The sequence below is a fragment of the Apiospora phragmitis genome, assembly GCF_038363925.1.
Source record: "Apiospora phragmitis strain CBS 135458 chromosome Unknown utg000007l:2111988.0-4706623.0:1.0-2598199.0, whole genome shotgun sequence".
In the NCBI taxonomy this organism is placed as follows: domain Eukaryota; kingdom Fungi; phylum Ascomycota; class Sordariomycetes; order Amphisphaeriales; family Apiosporaceae; genus Apiospora; species Apiospora phragmitis.
In genome coordinates, this window is record NW_027117406.1 from 1,036,866 (window position 1) to 1,056,358 (window position 19,493).

Sequence of the window (19,493 nt, forward strand, 5' to 3'; positions counted from 1 at the left end):
CAAAACGAACACTTTAGAGTCATTCGATACGAGAATTGGCCCTGGATGGCGCCAAAAAAGGATGGTTTATGTAGGCGGGTAGGCTTTTTCGCCGTGTCCCATCAGACCATCCCACCCATTGCCCTTTGCCCTCCTCTCTTTTCGTATCTGAGTTACCGATTCAGGCGTCCGGCCAAGGATCTAGCCCAATGATAAGCTGCCAGGATGCCTCGGCCGCTTCTCCACGGCACGCTCCACAACCTTTCGCAGGTGCATTCAATGGAACTTCCTCGCTCCTTCGCCTGGCTCCGGGACCTCGATCTTGAAACATACGGTTCGCAAGAAGCGGGAGCGGTCAGGTCAACACGAACCACCACTACTCCCGTGATTGTCTGCCCAAGATCTACATAGGTAGTTTATCAGTGTGCCCGGTGCTTGAGACTGAGAGAGAGCCAACAACCACTGGGCTGGCCTGGCTGAACAAACAGTGCGCCATCCGAGCAAGCTAGGGACCGAGCTAGGGAGCGACCTGCAGCTGGAGGCTCAAGCTTGAGGGGGGGAGAGAGAGAGAGAGAGAGAGAGAGAAAGGCCGGGGTCGGTTCTGTAAGACAACAGAACAAGGATGACCCCTAGACACATGATTTCTCCATCTTTTTCCCAACACGATGAATGCAGTGCCACTACTCCGTACGCAAGAACGAGATGCTTCCAGGCTGCTGCTGCTAGACACAATATTACGAACTTATAAGCTTATCGGCCGGGTTCCGTTGCCAGGGACTCCATAATCGAGGGCGCGAACAGGCGGATTGAAGTCACCTGCGAACGGCGTAGGCACGCACGTTTCGCCTTGCGAAGCCATGGAGGCAAATCCGTTAAGACAACCAACCGCCACTACGTTAGAGGTTAGGTATCTATCAACAGTACAGTACTCCGTACTATGACAGGCATACTCTCGGTTCTGGGTACCTTGACGTCTGTCTTTCTGACAAACTGGAAGTTGTTATCGGTGAATACTCCGTACGTACGGAGCACTTCATGTGTCTATCAAAAGAAATAGGACCCTGGAGTTGCGATGTGCAACGTGCATCTCGGAACCATGCTGGGACCAGCATGTACTGTACCGTAACCCACTCGGACCTCCCTGTCGCCTGCAAGCTTGGTCACTCCAGTGGCTGCTTGGTTCAATCACAATCCCTGCCATTCGCATATCAACACTGAACATTCGGCACTAGAGGGGCTGGGATGTCACGCTAAGATCGTAGAATACCATCGTGGATAAGCTCCTATTTTATTATTTTCCCTCTCACCGTTACCCAAGTTCTGCTTGTAATATAACCCCGGACTGTTTGTACAGTGTGTATCCTGTTCGTTGATAGAAACCCTCGCCCTCCCCGTCACTCTTGCTCCGGACTCTTCTCCCTCATCCAGCATCTGTATTGCACCTTGTGACCTGCACTCGTTCTTGGTCCACCGCTATTTCTTACTTCTCTTCGCCTCTTCTGCATATATCATTTACCTATCTTTTGCCAGTCGTTAATAGAGCACTGTGCTTGTAATCCTCCATCAATCGCTGAGTCTGAGGTCGATAAAGAGGTGAGCAGCTATACTCCAGTTTGAGAAGTTTTATCAACAGCCTCAGCCGTAGGCCAAGCTTGTCATCTCTCCCTTCAGTCATATCTGAGTTGTCCTGCTAACATGAGTCGACACAAAGAGCCCGAACCTTCACACCCATATCATAATATCCGAACTCGTATCCATTTACACAATGCCTTCGTTCAAGACTACCGTCGTGGCAATTGCCACTATGCTGGTTGCCTCTGTCCAGGCCGACTATGTCATTGACCCCAGCAGTGTGTCCATGAGCACAAGGAGTAGGTCGTCCGCTTATAAGTTTGCAATACCCACGTACTGACAACGTATAGGATATTGGTGCGATTCTGAGATCAGCACTTGCCCCATCATCTGCGACCAGACATCCTCTGGGAAGCCCATTACCAACACCTGCGATCCCGTAAGTGCTCGAGACTGTAAATAACCAATTGTGTAGGCCTTGGCTAACCCAGGAAGCAGAAAGCCCTGACGTACGGATGTGTCTGCGCCGACAACAAGCAACCCAACATTTCCGAATACACTCTTACACTGCCATACTTCACCTGCACCGAGTGGGGAACCCAGTGCGTGGCCAAGTGCGGATCGAACAACGAATGCTCCAGCAACTGCCGCGAGAACCACCCTTGTGGTGCCCGGAGTCCCCAGAAGACCAACAGCACAGCGAGTGCGACGGAGTCAGCCACGTCCTCGGGCGCCACGCCGTCTGACTCCAACGTAGTCTACAACGGCCTCGACCCTGCCGGCTCTACCGATAAGCCCAAGTCCGGTGCTGCCCCTCTCGCCCCTCTCGAGATGGGTGGCCTCTTCAGTCTGGTGACTGTTGCCGCCGGCATGGTTCTTGGCTTTGGCTACGTCCTATAAACGGAGGTGCCGTACAACGATAAGAACTGATGATGATCGCTTCGTCCGATCGTGGAAGGAGCAATACAGGGAGGGTGGTTGACAGCCTCGATCCGGGCCGGGCTATCAACTGCTCCTTCGTAGTCGGGAAAATGGGACGATCGACTCAAAGGAGTGAGAAGGGGGTCTGTTAATTAATATAGCATCAGAGCATGGGATCATGCTGTGGGAGGAAACGCCACACGTTGTCATCGCATACCACTGAATAAGTTGGGCTATCAGACTGTTGCAGAGACGTCCTGATAGAACCGGAGTTCTGTCCTTTACCTGGGTTACACAAGCCACATTCCTTTTTGGATATGAAATGCTCAAGAGCACAGCGAACTGGCTACGACGCCAGTAATAATACTACTACGAGAATTGGAACGCACAAGTTCCAGGCCTGGAGCATTCCTGCTGCTGTTTCATAAATCAGCTGAAGAATAAGTCAATGTGTGTGTGTGTGTATGTGATGATGATGACTTCTTCGATTGATTGCGTCATGCCTCTCGGATGACATATGGCACTAATGCCGGTGTCATACGTGAAATGGTGCCACGGGCCGTGGAAGCTGAACATTTGGCAAGGTAGGTATATTAATGGGCATACGTGTAGTTGGAACAAACTACCTCTGGCAGTTACAAATGGCATCCATCCACATGACAATGTCGAACAATCATCACAAATTGCAGGATACAGCCTGGCAATCTTGACAAATGCGTGCATGTAGATGCGTGTTCCTAGCAGAATTCATCACGAATGCTGTTTGCTCCAATGTCATTGGTGGCAGCTTACATAGGAGAGAGGTGGATATCACATGCAAAGTGTCGTGCCTGGACTGAACTCTGGGACTGTGTACCTACCCATTCACCCCTGGCCTATTAGGTAACATAGCAATGTTCCTGGGCAGGCTTAGGGCACCCGAGGTGAAACTTTGCCTTAGGTATAGAAACCAACAACAGGCGCGTAGTTCGCGACAGGCTGCCTGATTCGTGTGATGATTTCATCCATCCAAGAAAACAAAAAGAAAGCATGGATGACGGGCCAAACAGAGCAGGACCATCTGAATCATCTTCAAGATCATGTGGCTCTTTCCTCCCCAACCCTTGGTCTTTTGCAGGCAGCCTGCCAGCGAGGAAAGCCCGATCCGAAGAAGGCAGGAAAAAATTAAGGCCCCCACTATCAATATAATCCCCGTTTCTCCCGACTTCAACGGCGCCGCCCTCCCAACGAAGCTAGCAGAACTACTCCGTTCACCGATTGTTTCGTTTCCGTCATCATCCGCCAGTCGCATCTGTATTACCCAAGCCATCATATTTTTTATCCACCATGCTTTACTCTTAGACAGAATCATTCCGAGTCTACGTCTGCAGGCGGTCAATCAAGTATCACAAGAGGACACTTCACGTGCTAAGCCGCATAGAAAAGTCCCGCGCCGCCCTCTCCACGTACTTTAGGGGACCGACCCCTTAATCCGCCCTCCTCGAAATCCGTTGTTGCAGGATCAAAGTTAAGCGACCAACAGACCTGCTTGCGCTCAGGTGCAAACCAGTTGATAGCTCGTATCCTTAAAGCAAACATGGCCCCAAACAACAATAGCAGTAGGTACTGCCCCTCCGAGACACCTCCTCCGACCCCCGGCTTTGCGCCTTACCTCTCGTGCGCACTGGTGCTGACGGTCATGGCGCTCCTTAGAATCGGCGGCCGCCGAATGCATCTCGGATGATGCCCTGATCCACCTGAAATCGTACAAGTACTCAGCCGTCGACTTGTCGCCAGTGTCCCACTACATACTCCGACCCTACGTATGCATGCACCTGCCCGACCCCGACCCTGCCCTTGGTCAGGGGGCCAAAACGAAGAACAATATACTGAGAGGTGCTACAGTGGAACGCGGTTGTTGAGCTCCTGCCATTATGGCTGGCCCCGAATATGGTCACCCTCATTGGGTTCTTCTTTATTCTGGCTAACGTCGGCTTGCTGGTGATATTTATCCCAGACCTGGTTGGACCGGTATGCCTGCTCCTACTATTCCCTTTGCGCTCGGACGATGCGCCGCGTCCCTTTTTGTCCCCCAGGCTGACGATGGATGTTTGATCAATATAGGGCCCCGGATGGATGTACCTCAGCTTTGCCTTCGGCTTATTTATGTACCAGACCATGGACAACATCGACGGCAAGCAAGCCCGGCGAACCGGCACCTCGAGCGGTCTAGGCGAGCTTTTCGACCACGGCATCGATTCGTTGAACTGCACCCTGGCAAGTATGTTGGAGACTGGCGCCATGGCCCTGGGAACGTCCAAATCGGGCGTCTTCACTGCCTTGTGCCCCTGCCTCCCATGTTTTTCTCGACTTGGGAGACCTACCACACGCATACGCTGTACCTTGGCGTCATCAACGGACCGACCGAGGGGCTACTCATTGCTTGCGCCGTCATGGCCATGTCTGGCATTTACGGGCCGGATATCTGGACTACACCGTTCATAGAGCTTCTCAGGACCCAAGTTTTGCTGGGATACGACCAGCTCATTGGCGAGTACACGATCCGCGACATCTGGATTTTGCTCATCGTTGGATCGCTGGTGACCAGCCAGATTCCCTTCTGCGTTTACAACGTTGTCAAGGCCCGCAGAGCGAACAACCTGCCTGTTGCTCCGGTCTTTCTTGAGTGGACGCCCATGGCGATCTACACCCTCTCCATCGGGACTTGGCTCTACTCGCCCTACTCGACGCTCCGGGAGGAAAACCACCTGGTTCTGTTCTGCCTGACCATGTCCTTTGTTTTCGGCCGCATGACGACCAAGATGATCCTGGCTCATCTGACTAGGCAGCCGTTCCCCTACTGGACCATTATGCTGTGGCCGCTCGTGGGCGGAGCCGTGCTGGGCAACATGCCCAGGATCGGGTTCGCGCAGGTCTCTGCCGAGCACGAATACTACTACCTTTGCGCCTACTTCGTGTTTGCCTGCGTCGTATACTTCCGCTGGGCCTTCCTGGTCGTCAACGCCATCTGCGATTTCCTGGGCATCAATGCGCTGACGATCCCTCACGAGAAGCAGCTCGAAAACAAGAGGAAGATGGAGCAAGAGCAGCAGGCAGCTGCCGCTAACGGAAAGAAGGAACTGTAGAATCTACCTGTATCATTGGATAGGTCTCGGTATACTCTTTCTTCCGCTGTAGCTTTATCATGCGCAGGGAGGCGTGCTGCTTCCCTGCTCACGACTAGCATTTCATCATAAAAGCCGTCTTCGTTCAACAGGAAATCGTCGACTTTTTTTGCGGGCCGCCAGTGGTCCTATTGGCATATTTCTTTAATGAGCAACTACTACATACAGCATGGTCTTACAGGAAGGGCCGTACGAAGCATTCGTGGTTAATGGCATATAGACTTTTGAGCATGAGCAATGACTTCGGAGCATAGGACTTCAAAGTCCAGATCAAATCAAGGATTGATCATTTCAAATACGTCTGTGTGGATGGGTGATACGTTTATTTTATAACGGTGACTTGCTGCCTAAGTAAACATGATAGTGACTAAGAAATCCATGAGATGCCATGCTCGCCGAAACTAAATACAAATGCCAATTATGAATTCCGCATGATCCATGTCTGGTCTACTACTCATGGTCGGTCGTGGTGATGGCGGCCCTCCAATCATCGATGAGAGCCTGCGTCTCGGCCATCTTGCCCTCGATGACGTCCACGCAGTCCTGGCCCAGCGGCAGGCGCACCGGCACCTCCTTGCCCTGCGCGGCGCCCGACCGCGTCAGCGCGTCAACAATGACGCGGCACCCCTTGACGACGTCCCCCGGCTGCTGGTCGTTGACCTGCTCGAGGAGGCCCCGGAGGTGCTCGACCTGCGTGCCCGCGTACTCTCGGTCGAGCGGGTTCTGCATGGTGACGCGGTGGCCGCCGCCCGGGTTCAGGAACCCCGTGCGGAAGTAGCCCGGCTCGATGACACAGGCGTCAATCCTCAACTCGCTCACCTCGGCCGCCAGCGACTCGGTGAAGCCCGACACGGCCCACTTCGCTGCTGCGTAGTACGCGAAGGCCGGGCCGCCCCGCCACGAGCCCAGGCTGCCGAAGTTGGCGATGACGGATCGGCGGCCGGTTTGTTGTTGTTCCTGCCCTTGTTTGCTGCGGAGCCAGCCGATCTCGTTCTTGGTCATGTTCATGATGCCCAGGACGTTGGCGTTGAAGCTGTCGTACACCTCCTGCTGCGAGGCGGCCTCGATGGGGCCCTCGAGGATGTACCCGGCCGCGTTGACAAAGTGCGTGATGTGGTGTACTTTTTGTCCGGAGGAGAACTGCTGCGGGCTGACTCGCCCCGCGCGAACGCGGCGCGGATCGTCGCGTCGTCGCTCGTCACGTCCAGGTCGACCAGGACCGCGCCCCGGCTCGACAGATCCGTCAGGCCGGCCGTGCGGCGCGAGCTCGCGATCACGGCGTCGCCGCGCGCCAGGGCTTCGAGGGCGATTTGCTTGCCGAAGCCGGAGCTGGCGCCGGCGATGAACCAGACGTTGGGGGTGGGGGAGGACATGGTGATGGTGGTGAGCTGGGAGAGGTTGTTGTTAAGAGGATATGGATGATATTATTGTCTGTACAATATGATGTAGTAGTGAAGTCTCGAGCTAGTAGCTGCTGTTGTTTTGTGTTATACTGATGTGAAGCTTGCTTTTCTACTTCTTCTCTTGATCACGACATCATGGAGGCAGACGGCTCTACTTATACGCCTCGAGGCCACGCTGCTTGTGTCTGCGCGGTGCTCACAAGGAGTCGCTGACCATGCAGGACGTCTTCATCATGATCATGATAACGTTTACCCAACGCCGTTGATGCTTGCCCCGTTCACGGCTGTATGGAGTTAAGACCGCAAGCGCACGCCTACCTCGAGCTCGTTCCTCCGTCTGGTACGCGAAAGATGGGAAGGAATAACAGTAAAGTCCATATGCAGGTCTTGGCAGCTATCGAGCGATCCGCATTGCTTCAAATCCGATAAAAGGTAGAGAGGAGTTTGCGGCGTGGCTGGCCTGCTGCGTCGGCGATAGGCTCTTACTGAGATCGCCGAAAGACGAGGGATGCACTAGGCCAAGCCAAGTCAAGCCAACCCGTCAGTCTGCATGCTGCTGCTGACACCAGGCCATCTCAATTCCGGAAAGAGATAGCGCGATTGCTCCAAGTTCAAAGGAACGGGTAAACCTCAGAATCACTAGCCAAGAGGTGTAGATTGTCCTTTTCATGCAAAAGATACTGCTTGGACGAGATGGGAGTGCAAGCTCGAGTGGATATGTCACAAGTCAAGCAGACCTGCTAATTTTAGCGCTGGAGGAATGACATCCCATTGGAGAATTCAATCCAATTCAACAATACATGCCAGGTTGGCCTTCATCATACGACAACGCACAAGTACTCGCTCTATACTGACATGTATCCTGCCCTTTGCTAAACCAGCCCTTACATCGTAGTCTTCGTGCGCGCCCCGGTAGAGCAGCTGCATCTCTACATACAACTCCGCCACCGCCACCATGGCCGGCAAAGGCAGACCCCCGAGGCTTTCCCGTCTAGTTCTACTACTTGCCGTGCTCAGCCTCTGCGTCACCTGCGCGCTGGCCTACGAGGAGCTGTCCGACGCCGCCCTCGGTCGGATCCCCAGCGGCGCGGGCGACCTCGACGCCAAGCGGGGCGCGCTGCTGGCGCCCATCCTGGTGCCGCGGGTGCCCGGCACGCCGGGGTCGCTGGCGGTGCAGCGGCACTTCGTGCGGCTCTTCGCCCAGCAGCTGCCCGGGTGGCGCATCGAGTGGCAGAACTCGACGTCCAAGACGCCCGCGACGGGCGACCGCGATGTCGCCTTCAGCAACCTGGCCTTCACGCGCGACCCGCCGTGGGCCGGCGCCGGCGACGTCTCCCGGCTGAGCCTCGTCGCCCACTACGACAGCCTGTACCGGCCCGAGGGCTTCGTCGGCGCCATCGACAGCGCCGCGCCCTGCGCCATGCTCCTGCACGCCGCGCGCAGCATCGACGCGGCGCTCACGCGGAAGTGGGAGGCCATGGAGGCGTCGGGCGAGGCGGGATCCGGGCTCGAGGAGGACAAGGGTGTGCAGATCTTGCTTCTCGACGGCGAGGAGGCGTTTGAGACATGGTCCGAGACTGATTCTCTATACGGGGCTAGGTAAGTGTTTTGACAGATGATCCAGTGTGAAGCTTATACGGGAGCTGTTGATGATGAGCGAAAGGCTGATTGATCGCGTCTTCTCCCCACAGAGCAATGGCAGAGGCATGGGATTCGCAGGTCTACCCGTCCATGTCGACGTACCGCACACCCCTCCAAGCCATCGGCCTCTTTGTTCTGCTGGATCTGCTTGGCGCAGCCGACCCCCGTGTGCCTTCGTACTTTGCGCCCACGCACTGGTCGTACCAGGCCCTGGCCAAGATCGAGGCGCGCATGCGCAAGCTGGGCCTCCTGCGCTCCAAGTTCCAAACCCCCTTTCTCCCGCAAGCCGACAAGTTGCCCAACCACTTTACGCGGGGGTACGTCGAGGACGACCACATCCCCTTCATGGAGCGTGGGGTGCCGATCCTGCACGTCATCCCCACACCGTTCCCTCCACAATGGCATACCATGGACGACGATGCGGCGCACCTGGACCCGGCCACGGTGGATGATTGGGCTAAAATCATTGCGGCGTTTGCGGCGGAATGGATGGAGGTGGGTGAGTATCTGGATGAGCCTGACGATGGGATCAGGGAGAGGACGGAATTGTGATACCTAGCCTGAGTGCCTAATACAAAGCATTACCCTGTCATCATCAAAGAACAACATTGGGACCAGATCAATGGGTTTTTCACGAGCCAAAAGAGCCAAAAGATTCGATGCAAGCAAACATGAGTGCGATCTTGCTTGCTGAGCATGGTAAAAACGTCCCCCTTACATCACAGTGTGATTTATGAAAAAGTACAGTACAAACTGTTACTGTACAGTATCCCCTGCCGGTTTCTGGACCGTGCACCTGCCCACCACCCTTGTCCTCCCACCACGTCAGCTACAAGCTCCATTGACTGGAGCAGTAGCTGAACTTCGATAGGTGTTCAGATGGTGTGCATCCCGGGCCAGCAAAACAGTGACCTATTTTGAAGCTCGGCATTCACCCTCCCAAACAAAAAAGCTGCCAAACACTCGACACCGCAGCAAAAATGCGCTTCCTTCGCTCTTTGGTCCCTTCTCTACTTCTGGCTGCTGGCGCAGCTCAGGCAGCTTCGTCCTGGGGTTTTGACGATGCGACTCTGGCCATAGGCACTAAGAAGGCCGACGGATCTGTCAAGGAGAAGTACGTTTTTGTGGCCGGTCCCAGCGGATGCCCATAGTGTACAATTGCTTACCACGGGGATCACTACAGGTTCAGCGACAAGTCCCTCCCCAAGAAGACGGTCGATTTCGGTAGCACAGACACCCTCAAGATCATCTTGACGGCCAAGGAGGGCGGCAAGGCCAAGCGACCTCACCAGGCTTTCCTCACCCTCCAGGAGACCGAGTCGGGACTGGAAGCTCCCTTCGTTTTCACCACCAAGGAGAATGGAAAGGCCACGGTCGACATCGTACGTCATATACCAATGCCTCGTGCCCGCTTCATAACTAGGACCCGGCCAGAAAGCTAACGTGCGCGTGTGCTCTTAGAAACACTCCGATCTCCCTGTTCAGCTCCTCAAGTCGACCAAGCCCCTCAAGGCCACCTTAACGCTGGCTTCGTTCGGCTCGTCCACCGGCTACAACAACCGCATCTTCGACGTCGAAATCCGCAAGGATCCCCTTGTCGTCCCGCCCGTTTACGAGCCGCCGCTGCGATACGGCAAGCTCGAGGAGATCCACCATATCTTCAAGGCCGACCCCCAGAGCCCCCCGAAGATCATCTCGTTGGCCTTTGCGCTGGCCGTGGCTGCCATGGTGCCCGCTCTCTTGATTGGGGTATGTACAGCTGGGATAACGTGTGGAACGAGAAAAGAAATCCAAGCTAATGTAATAATTAACAACAGACTTTCGCTCTTGGCGGAAACGTTGCCCATCTTCAGAAGGCTTTCTCGACTGCCCCCGTCTCGCACGGCATCTTCTACGGCTCCATTATGGCCATGGAGTTCGTCTTCTATATGTACTACAGCAGCTGGAACCTCTTCCAGGTCCTGCCCGTCATTGGTGTCGTCGGCGTCACGGCTTTGTTGAGCGGCTCCAAGGCGCTTGGCGAAGTCCAGGGCCGACGTCTGGCTGGAGAGAGGTAATCGAAGCCACACTCCTGGCTTTTCCCATGGCGAACACTCCATCGTGCTTCAGCAGCCCCTTCAGGTCGGGCGGCTCTTACGTACGCCAAGCTCGGTGTCTAGTGGCGAGGCGTATATAAAAGCACCAAGGTAGACAAAAGAAATGTACAATGAAATGCATGAGACTCAAGATTTCAGTAAAATACCCTCGCAATGAACTGTCACAGCCACTTCGGCTTTCTTTACAATCCCGAGCTATGCTCTCGCAATACATTTGGCATTGGGTAAGGCTGAGTAACCCAAGTATACTGTGTGCCCAAACACTTCGAGCTGCATGTATGAATTATCGTGATGATCGATAACGATGCACCTTGGTGACTGTAGCCTCATGCATCTATTACAGTCATCATGTGCGGTTTGCTCAGGCTGACGTTCAGTATCTCATCTCAGGCGCAATCTCGAATCATCGTATACACGAGGCATCTCATCTTTCTGCCCGTCTCCTAACACGAGTATATAACTATCGCAAGATATATATTTTTCTTTCCGTATGCTTCTCATTGACCAATCTCATTGAAACATCGACACGTTCACCAACATTCGAACCAACACACCCCCTCCAAGTTAAAGAGCAGAAGGGAGAGACGTCTAGAAACTGACCTCGGGAGAGAAAGGAGGAGAAGAGAGAAAGAGTAAGGTGTGCCATGAGAAAACAATCGACAACGGACCAGTCATCCTACGGGCGTCCATTCGTCGACTATTATCCCATGCCGGACATCCCCCCTCGTCGCGGCGGCCACACGATTCGGGACCCGCACGGCTCTGAGGCGGCCTTTGCGAAGTGGACAACCATTGCAGCAGGGAAGGACTGCAATGGTGGATCTGGATCTCGGCAGCAACTGCCCGGGGCGGCAGAGGAAGAAACAATGGACATGCCGGGTGGAGGAGGGGGAGGCAAGGAACACAGAACAGAAGAAAGGGAGACCAGCAAAGAGCCGATCGTTGCCGAGGCGGTGGTAATTGACGCAACTGGAGACGAAGAGGTGGTGGCGGTCACGGAGTATAATACCGCGTTTGCGGGCGGGGAGGTGGTGCAGGTTGAGGAGTTAGAGACCGAGACGTATGTCATCCAGGGAGGTCCAAAGGTATCGAAGCCACAGGAGACTGCAGCGAATACGGTTGCGCAATTCAAAACTTCCGAGTCGCGGGTCCAGAAGGGTCCGGTCTGTATCCCTCCGGATGACTCTTAAGCACTAAAGGAGAGGTCACATGTAGAGGGTCGAGGAGGACCTTCTTTCTGAGCAGAGTACATATTCAATATGGTTAGAAGTGTTTTCTACGTCACCTCTCAGCAACACCAGTCGCCCCGCGACCTGTATTATTTGATCGGCAACACTCGTGGTCATTGTTAGGCGCTTTGTGTGTAATATGAAAGCCGATGAGACACATGGGCATCTGTATCCAGGGGGCTTTCGAATAATTGCAGCAGTATAAATACATGCCTCCCCTTTTCTGGTGCGAGCCACTCAAGTGCTCTCAGAACTTAATCAAAACACGATTTTACAGAAAGAGCCAGTTATATTTCGCATAACAGGCGGATACACAAAGAAGACGCTCCGAAATGCCGTCACGAATGCCGTCCCGAAGGCCGTCCCAAAGGCCGTCTCAGGGCCCCCTTGCTGGTAGTATACACGCCTTCCCAGTTAATCGCAGCGGAGGCGGGGGAAACAGCGGTAGCAGTCTCCGCAAGTATATTCCGGGCAACGCCAGGGTCTACTACGACGAAAAAAACAGCAGATCGGGCGAGCACATCAACGAGCTTCTGGCGTACGGCAAGCCCAGGAAGGAAAAGGACCCGGACATACAGAAGATGAAGATCTACCGCAAGATGATGAAGGACAAGCAAAAGGCCGCGGTGAAGTTCGAGAAGCTCAAGAACAGGCGTGCCACACAGAAATATATCTACAAGCTGGCGAAGAAGGAGATCAAAGCCGCGACCAAGCAGCCCATCAAAATAGCCGGTTGGCCGATTCAACTGGGACACAAAAAGCACCGAAAGCACCATTGAATCCCCAAACATATGAAATATACTGCTTGCTCTACTGGGTAAGTATCTGCATAAGCTTCTCCTTGTTCTCTGGAGTATTCGTCTCGCTGCACATTTGGCTTCTACAGGTTGAGTGAGGTTAATTTTGTATTTTTGAATATCATATATTCTAGCACTTCTTCGTAGTTAACCTTTAGGGAGATCAGGTGAGGCTGCGTATCCTGCAAGCTCCATGTCCACAGTGGTCATCCACTTCTGGTAGACAAATACAGGTCCAAACAATTTTGCTCAGCGGACTACGTGAAACAAACAGAAAGGCGGTAGCTTGGCCGAAGAGATTTCCACATCATACCAGGACAGACAGCATGTTAGCCAAGAAGAGCCGAATCGTAGGCATGTGATCAGCTTCTCAATATAGAATCCCTTGGCTTGACCCGGAAGTCCATGTCGACTTACTACGGGCAATTCATCAAAGCTGCACGATCCTCAGGCTCCAGCTCATTAAAATCCCGTGGGGTCCCCTATGGGAGTTGATGGGAACCAAGTTCAAGCGTCTGCTGGGCGTAAACAAGCCGTCAATGGATACTTTCTTATAATGTGGTCCCCGATGCCAGTAGTCGCCGACCTTATAGGACTACTTCCCACCAATCAGAGCTCGTTGGGATCACAGTAATAAGGCCAAGTTAGCTTGGCTGGTGTGGATCGCTGTCATCAACGGTGGGGACAGCTGGGAGGGAAGCGCGCAGCCGGCCCGAGCCCGGATATCACGGCCACTTGACTCGTGAAGTATAACAACTCAGCCGCCCCATGAATTCGACGTGATCTTTCCTTAGGTTGAGACTTTCAGTCTAATATTATTGGAACAGGAGCTGCTGTAGTGCAGTGATGTCCCTGAGATTCAAACTCTTGTGGAGATCAATATGTCAACATCCTCTCTTGGCGTCACTCCTATCCTTTTCTGGATATTTCGGGACTCGATATTTACTATTCTAACGGATAAAGTAGACCGCTATGAAATAGAACATGGCCGTTTACAATAAAACCGCTCTTGGAATTTAAAATTGAGAATTTTGACGCCACGCTTTTGTCACTGCCTGCCTATAGGGGTCTCTGGTCCGCACTGCTGTACTCGTTGTGTTACTCCCGCAAGTAACATGCATTTCCAGAGATGGGCACAGAACGATAATTAATGACATATGCTGAAGCTATTCAAAGACAAATAACAACCGCTACGTACATGCTGTAGACCCCACGTGCTCACTGCTGCTAGATCTAGTCGGGGAATCTAAGCCCATCACTTGTGGTCCCCGCACGGGACTGATGTGGATCGCCAAGCAGCCCTAGAGCTATTAATATTCATGACCCTGGATTAAGCTTATGGTCCTTGGGGGAGAAGGGCGGCCAAAAATGGATCTTTGCCTAACCCTTAATTATCCCATTGGCTTTGGCCTGAGTAGAGTCGACAGGGGGGAGTAGTATAGCCACATGTTGCTCGACTGCGTGGATGGAGGCGTAGTATACCCGCCTCTCCACATTCGATATAGCAAGTCCTCAAAGGCTCATGTGGAAGGAGATACCACAAAGCTTACTATGGCGGCGAAGCCCAGTATATAGACACGATGGCGATGCTGACCGTATGCGAGTCTGGAGTATGGCCTAGGCGACGATCACGTCGAGATGAGAGTGGAATAGCATATAAGTAGGCCGTGATAAACCAGTCAATATCAGGAACTTATCTCTCATCCACTCAGTACCACTCGAGAAGCCTTCTTCACCATCTCCAAAAGATATTCTACTCCCTTCTTCTTAAATCTATCTACCACCACTTCAATTATCCCAACAGTCAACCAAGACTCTTCTCAAAAACCACCTTCAAAATGCACAGCGCCACCACCTTGGTCACTCTCCTCGGCCTCGCCGCCATCGCCCCCGCGGCCGGCGGAGCGGCTTGGATCCCCAGCCACGTCGCCGACGAGACGGTCCAGATCGAGGCAGCGACCGAGGATGACAACAACACCGACCTCGACGTCGACCTCGAAGAGCTCCTGGCCGAGAGAGGCGTCGAGCAGGAGAACGAGAACGGGAACGGCGGGGTCGAGAAGCGCTTCGCCGGCGGCTGGTGCACCATGCACCTCAAGTACAAGTCCAAGGACACGGGCAAGAAGAAGACCAGCACCGTGACCATGACCGTCTACGACGCCGACGGGTTCACCATGGGCAGCCGCGCCATCAACAAGGACGGCTACACCGTCAGGGTCGCGGGCCGGGTCAAGAAGAGCATGCCCAAGTCGGTCCGCTTCGAGGCCAACCTTGGCGTAAGTTACTTTTCATTCGTTGGGTGCAAATCTCAACCCCACCCCCCTTCTCTCTCACTCTCACTCCTACTCTCTCCTCCCCTTCTCTCCCTTTAATTTGAAATAGAAACCCTCGAAAAAGAAGACAGAGGCAAATGCTGACTCTCACCCCCTTCGAAATCAAACAGACCGCTAAATTCAGATACGGCAAGGAGAAGTGGAACTCCGACGAAACCGCGCACTGCAAGGTTGGCAAGATCGACAACCATGAAAGCTTTTGGGGTACTTCCCGAAGCACCCAAACCGACATGGATTGCGGTTTCACTTGCTAAGAACCCTTTCTCTGATCCCAATTGTATATATGAACACACACACACACACACACACACACACACACACGCATCTCCTTGGGCTTGGGATCAGCGGTGGATGGGGATAAGGGGGGTGTGTCACACTGCTTGAGTAGCCAAAACGTGGCTCTTCTTCCTTTTCGTCATCATCATGTATTTGGGAGTTCGAATGCGGTGCCTGGACTGCTGTATATAGTGGCACCCGTTCCCTCCTTTCTCTTCTCCTTTCTTTCTACTTTCGTTGAAGCTACTTCCTGTACATACTGAGCAACGCTTTCTACTACCATTGCGCTGCGAGCGACGGCATTGCGATCAAATTCTTCCTTCACCTTCAAATGGGCGGAAGCCTTCCCTCCAGAGAACCGAGTTAGTGACTTGTACTTGCTAGCTAGCCTTTACATCTTCCCTTTCACAAGATGCTCTCGCCAACTGTATGGCCATCAAGACTCAGAAATATAACCATAGGAACAACGAAAGACACCCAGGCTCGGTCATCTTACTGCTGCAATACAAAAAGGCTTAAGGTGAAACACGAATGCATTGTCGTGCCAGTCTAGTCCTTCTGGGCCTGCGTTAAAACGTATTGTATGTCGGCGGTCTATTGATATCAAGTCTAGTGCGAGACTATGCAGGGGACCTGGTAGGTGTTGACAAGACATATCAAAAGGATATAATACGACAGTAGGCAAGATGGGTGTATGATCTCTCTCATGGAAAGTATGCTGATTAAAAAGATTCACCTGATCGAGCCAAGACACATGGAGATAGAAGAAGAATGCGAGTAAACATCTTGGGCAGAATGACATCGGGGTCACAAGCCCATTTATAAACGCCAGACAATGCAATTAACTCCTCTCTGCCTGTCAGCCGACTGGCAACGAACGATATACAAAAGTCCATACACAGGAAAACCATATCCTAGGGCGTTGACGGATAGCCAAGTTCTTTCGGGGCATGCTCTCTATTCCTCTAGAGCTGGCTGGGCCTCCCAATCCAATCGCGCGAATCCGACATCAAGTCTGAACCCAGAAAAACCGATGGAAACTTTGCAGGCTCAGCTAAACAGATTCACTGCGCCAAAACTCCGGAGTTAAAGATGTATAGGGACGACATGCGCGTAGGGTATGAATCGAATGCGATAAATGAGATTTCATGCGAGGTGAAACCTCCCAAAAGGGGGGCAGCGGTCAGGACAGGTTGTGTTGGCGCTTTGCCAGTTGTTTGGGTATATTACAAAACGAAGTGAGCTCAGTTCATCAATGCCCAAGGGTATATGTTGGTGACGAGGCTGTTTAGTTGTCGATATCAACCGCGACGAACGTATTGCCGAATTTCGGAGGGAGCGTCCGTTCGACCACTGCCGAACTCTCCCCCGGAGTCGAAAGGAACCAGGTTCCGTTTGCTGTCGACCCATCGCTTCGCTACTTTGCTCGTCTCGCCCCGGTAGAGTTTGATCCAACGTTTGGCCGCTGCGCCACCGTTGTTCTGTGCAGGTTGGGCGGGCTGCGCTGGCGCAGGTGCAGGTGCGGGCGATTGCGCGGGTTTGTTGATCATCATATATGCAACAACTGCTACAACGATAACAACAATGACGCCGACTGTGTTCTGTAGTTAGTTACGATGCTCAACTAGGTAAGCAGCTTGGTACGCAGATTCACTTACCAACAATAGCGAGGCAGATCCACTTCTTCTTCCGGGTGCTACGAGCAGTGTCGATGGCGACGACGACTTCTTGGTTCCCCTTATCAAAGTTCTCGACGGTCTCCTCGGCCTTCTGCTCGATTTGGGTGACCATTTCCTCTTGTTGTACGACCAAGGTATCCATATCCTGAAAGAGCTGGGCCAGCTCGATCAATTGCTGCTCAATCTTCTGCAGCTGGGCATGTCGGTCCTGTACGGCATTCAAGACAGATTGTGCCTGGCCTCGCCTGTTGCTCTGCATCATAGCTTGCTGGAAGATCTGACCGCTGGAATCCTGGACAGCCTCCCGGATTTCGCCCTCGCTCGCCTCCGGGTTCACGATTCGGTATTGTCTCGCCACTTGGTCCTGTGTCTTATGGCGGAACTCTGACTCGTTTGTTTGGTAGGCATTGATCGCGGCCTTTAACCGGCGGTCGGTCTTGGTGACTTGCGGGTTGTTTTTGGCGGACTTGCTTTCCGGGTTGCTCTTGACCATTCGTACCCGCTCGGTCAGAGAACGGTATTGGGCCATGGTATCGGTGCTGAGACTGTCGAGCTCTCGGTTGGTGTGGCTCCCAGATGATGTGTCGGCATCGGAGAGGGAGCGTTGTTGGAGCATTGCCATCTGTCTGAGGTTCTGTTCGATCTTGTCGATCCCATTGTTGATATCTCTGCACTCGTTTAAGATGGCGTTAGGGTCTCCTTGCCCGAAGGAGCCGGCGCCTTGGGAGAGCTGGGACATCTCGACGGTGTTGGCTATACAACAAAGTTAGTAATTGCTGAGCTGCTTGGTCGCGCCTCGATATACGAACATCCATATTCGTCACCATATCCGTTGTTGTTGCGAGGTGCCCCTCTAGGCCCCTGTGGGAGCCCGGCTCCGAAGCCATTGCCTTGAAACCCATCGCCGGCCCGGTCGTCGAAGGGGTTCTGCTGCCGCGCACCGTACCTGAAGGAAGATTGCTAGTTAGTACAAGGCATACACTGAGCCGGGACGCTTCCGTCTAGGCCTTGTCGAGGGGGGCGGATGTAGTGGTAACGCACCCGTACTGGTCCATATTGTCAGCAATCAATCGATCAACAATTGTTTACGTGAGGTGAGGGCAAAAATGGCAGACAGAATGGAGAAGAGAGGAATGAAGAAGAAGGTTGGAAGAAAACGCAGATGGATTTTGTCGGTTCGTCTGGTATTTAGCAGGGAGCGGGTGAAACACTTACACTCATCTTTGCGTGGTATCCTTTCTGGGCTCGTACTGTTGTCGGCTGATTCCCACAAGAATGCGATGCTGCTGTTGCGGAGACGACTCAAAGCTCAAAGGTAAGGATGGACGTTGGAACAGAAACGCCGGGTCGCTGTTCTTTGTCTCCGTTCTTTAACGATCGATGTCGAGGCGTACGATATTGTTTCAGATTGTCCGAGGTAGGTATTGAAAGGAGAATAAATGTATGTAATGTATCGGCAGGTTGGTTAGTTGGGCAGGTCAATGATAGTTATTTGGTAACCTGTCAGGAATTGTGTGCCTCTTCTTTCGGCTGGCTCCTTTTCTCCTTCACCTTCACTTTCAGGGATGTCGGTCTGTTTGACGCCAAATTGGTCAGAGGATTTGTGGCTCGGGGGCGTATGAAGCAGCAGCGGGCGGGCTGGGTCGAGAGCAGCTAAACCGGAAATAGCTCTTTGCTGAGCACTCTTGGGCGGAGGACCCCTGTCTAGCCTACTGCTCCCCCTGGAACCCCTGGAGCCGCTGAAGGCAAAAGGATGGGAGCAGCGGTTCAGTCAATCAACGGTTATCTACCACGTATTCGAGAATGCTGATCTACGTTCAATAGCCACCGCTACTCTCAACACGCGCTCAGTAGAGGAGGTGTTTACTTCGTATTGTCTACTTACTGAATCGCTTGCAGAGTCAAGAGAGTGCACATGCGAGTTGGCAGTTGATGCGCATGTCGCATGCGGCTCGATTAGGGAAAGTCCCGTGCCTGAAGCGACACGAGCCATCAGCCTGCCCCTGCAGGGACTACCTGCAGCAAGAGCCGTTTCAATCGCAGCGATCGGCGGCTCTATTGATTGGCCCAGAACCAATCGCCAGTCTCCATTACTGCTCCGTCTTCTCCAAGAAGGCCAGTCAGCTGCTGACGATTGGAGGTCCTGATTTGAACAAAACACGCGACGAATGTTTCTGATACAGTGGTAGGAAATCCAGTCAAAATGAGCGACTTCTAGAGCACGTCCAGAAAAAGAGAATAATCAAAGGAAAGTAGAGTTTTGGCATGTCGCATTGGCACATGGTCTATTTCGATGCTGCTATTCCATCCAGCCAACCAAACTTTGCTTCCTTTTAGTGGCAATTTAATAAAATGAAGAGCAAAGGATTTAAATACCTTGTACCACCCCTGTAAAGATTTATT

General features: G+C 53.1%; 9 protein-coding genes across 9 annotated transcripts; 7 read left to right on the plus strand and 2 right to left on the minus strand.

Moving 5' to 3' along the window:
- Positions 1–1,744: 1,744 nt before the first annotated feature.
- PG994_007929 (uncharacterized protein) lies at positions 1,745–2,451 on the plus strand (the record flags this gene model as incomplete). The annotated part of the gene is made up of 3 exons (XM_066859338.1): positions 1,745–1,850; positions 1,902–1,990; positions 2,050–2,451. 3 exons carry the CDS (start codon positions 1,745–1,747, stop codon positions 2,449–2,451), a joined length of 597 nt encoding a protein of 198 aa, XP_066714825.1.
- A 1,597-nt stretch (positions 2,452–4,048) lies between these two features.
- Positions 4,049–5,597, plus strand: PG994_007930 (CDP-alcohol phosphatidyltransferase; the record flags this gene model as incomplete). The annotated part of the gene is given in 5 exon segments (XM_066859339.1): positions 4,049–4,070; positions 4,165–4,274; positions 4,357–4,482; positions 4,576–4,732; positions 4,744–5,597. 5 exon segments carry the CDS (start codon positions 4,049–4,051, stop codon positions 5,595–5,597), a joined length of 1,269 nt encoding a protein of 422 aa, XP_066714826.1.
- Positions 5,598–6,086: 489 nt separating this feature from the next.
- On the minus strand, positions 6,087–7,009 carry PG994_007931 (NAD(P)-binding protein; the record flags this gene model as incomplete). The annotated part of the gene is made up of 2 exons (XM_066859340.1): positions 6,087–6,669; positions 6,738–7,009. The coding sequence occupies 2 exons, from the start codon at positions 7,007–7,009 to the stop codon at positions 6,087–6,089; spliced, it is 855 nt and encodes a 284-aa protein (XP_066714827.1).
- Positions 7,010–7,994: 985 nt separating this feature from the next.
- On the plus strand, positions 7,995–9,232 carry PG994_007932 (Glutaminyl-peptide cyclotransferase-like protein; the record flags this gene model as incomplete). Its single annotated transcript, XM_066859341.1, has 2 exons — positions 7,995–8,638; positions 8,731–9,232. 2 exons carry the CDS (start codon positions 7,995–7,997, stop codon positions 9,230–9,232), a joined length of 1,146 nt encoding a protein of 381 aa, XP_066714828.1.
- A 428-nt stretch (positions 9,233–9,660) lies between these two features.
- Positions 9,661–10,737, plus strand: PG994_007933 (oligosaccharyltransferase subunit ribophorin ii; the record flags this gene model as incomplete). Its single annotated transcript, XM_066859342.1, has 4 exons — positions 9,661–9,794; positions 9,864–10,062; positions 10,142–10,429; positions 10,498–10,737. The coding sequence occupies 4 exons, from the start codon at positions 9,661–9,663 to the stop codon at positions 10,735–10,737; spliced, it is 861 nt and encodes a 286-aa protein (XP_066714829.1).
- Positions 10,738–11,420: 683 nt separating this feature from the next.
- Positions 11,421–11,966, plus strand: PG994_007934 (uncharacterized protein; the record flags this gene model as incomplete). Its single annotated transcript, XM_066859343.1, has 1 exon — positions 11,421–11,966. One exon carries the CDS (start codon positions 11,421–11,423, stop codon positions 11,964–11,966), a length of 546 nt encoding a protein of 181 aa, XP_066714830.1.
- Positions 11,967–12,337: 371 nt separating this feature from the next.
- Positions 12,338–12,784, plus strand: PG994_007935 (uncharacterized protein; the record flags this gene model as incomplete). Its single annotated transcript, XM_066859344.1, has 1 exon — positions 12,338–12,784. One exon carries the CDS (start codon positions 12,338–12,340, stop codon positions 12,782–12,784), a length of 447 nt encoding a protein of 148 aa, XP_066714831.1.
- Positions 12,785–14,640: 1,856 nt separating this feature from the next.
- PG994_007936 (uncharacterized protein) lies at positions 14,641–15,389 on the plus strand (the record flags this gene model as incomplete). The annotated part of the gene is made up of 2 exons (XM_066859345.1): positions 14,641–15,078; positions 15,246–15,389. 2 exons carry the CDS (start codon positions 14,641–14,643, stop codon positions 15,387–15,389), a joined length of 582 nt encoding a protein of 193 aa, XP_066714832.1.
- Positions 15,390–16,712: 1,323 nt separating this feature from the next.
- On the minus strand, positions 16,713–18,145 carry PG994_007937 (uncharacterized protein; the record flags this gene model as incomplete). The annotated part of the gene is made up of 4 exons (XM_066859346.1): positions 16,713–17,005; positions 17,070–17,843; positions 17,900–18,036; positions 18,132–18,145. 4 exons carry the CDS (start codon positions 18,143–18,145, stop codon positions 16,713–16,715), a joined length of 1,218 nt encoding a protein of 405 aa, XP_066714833.1.
- Positions 18,146–19,493: the final 1,348 nt, after the last annotated feature.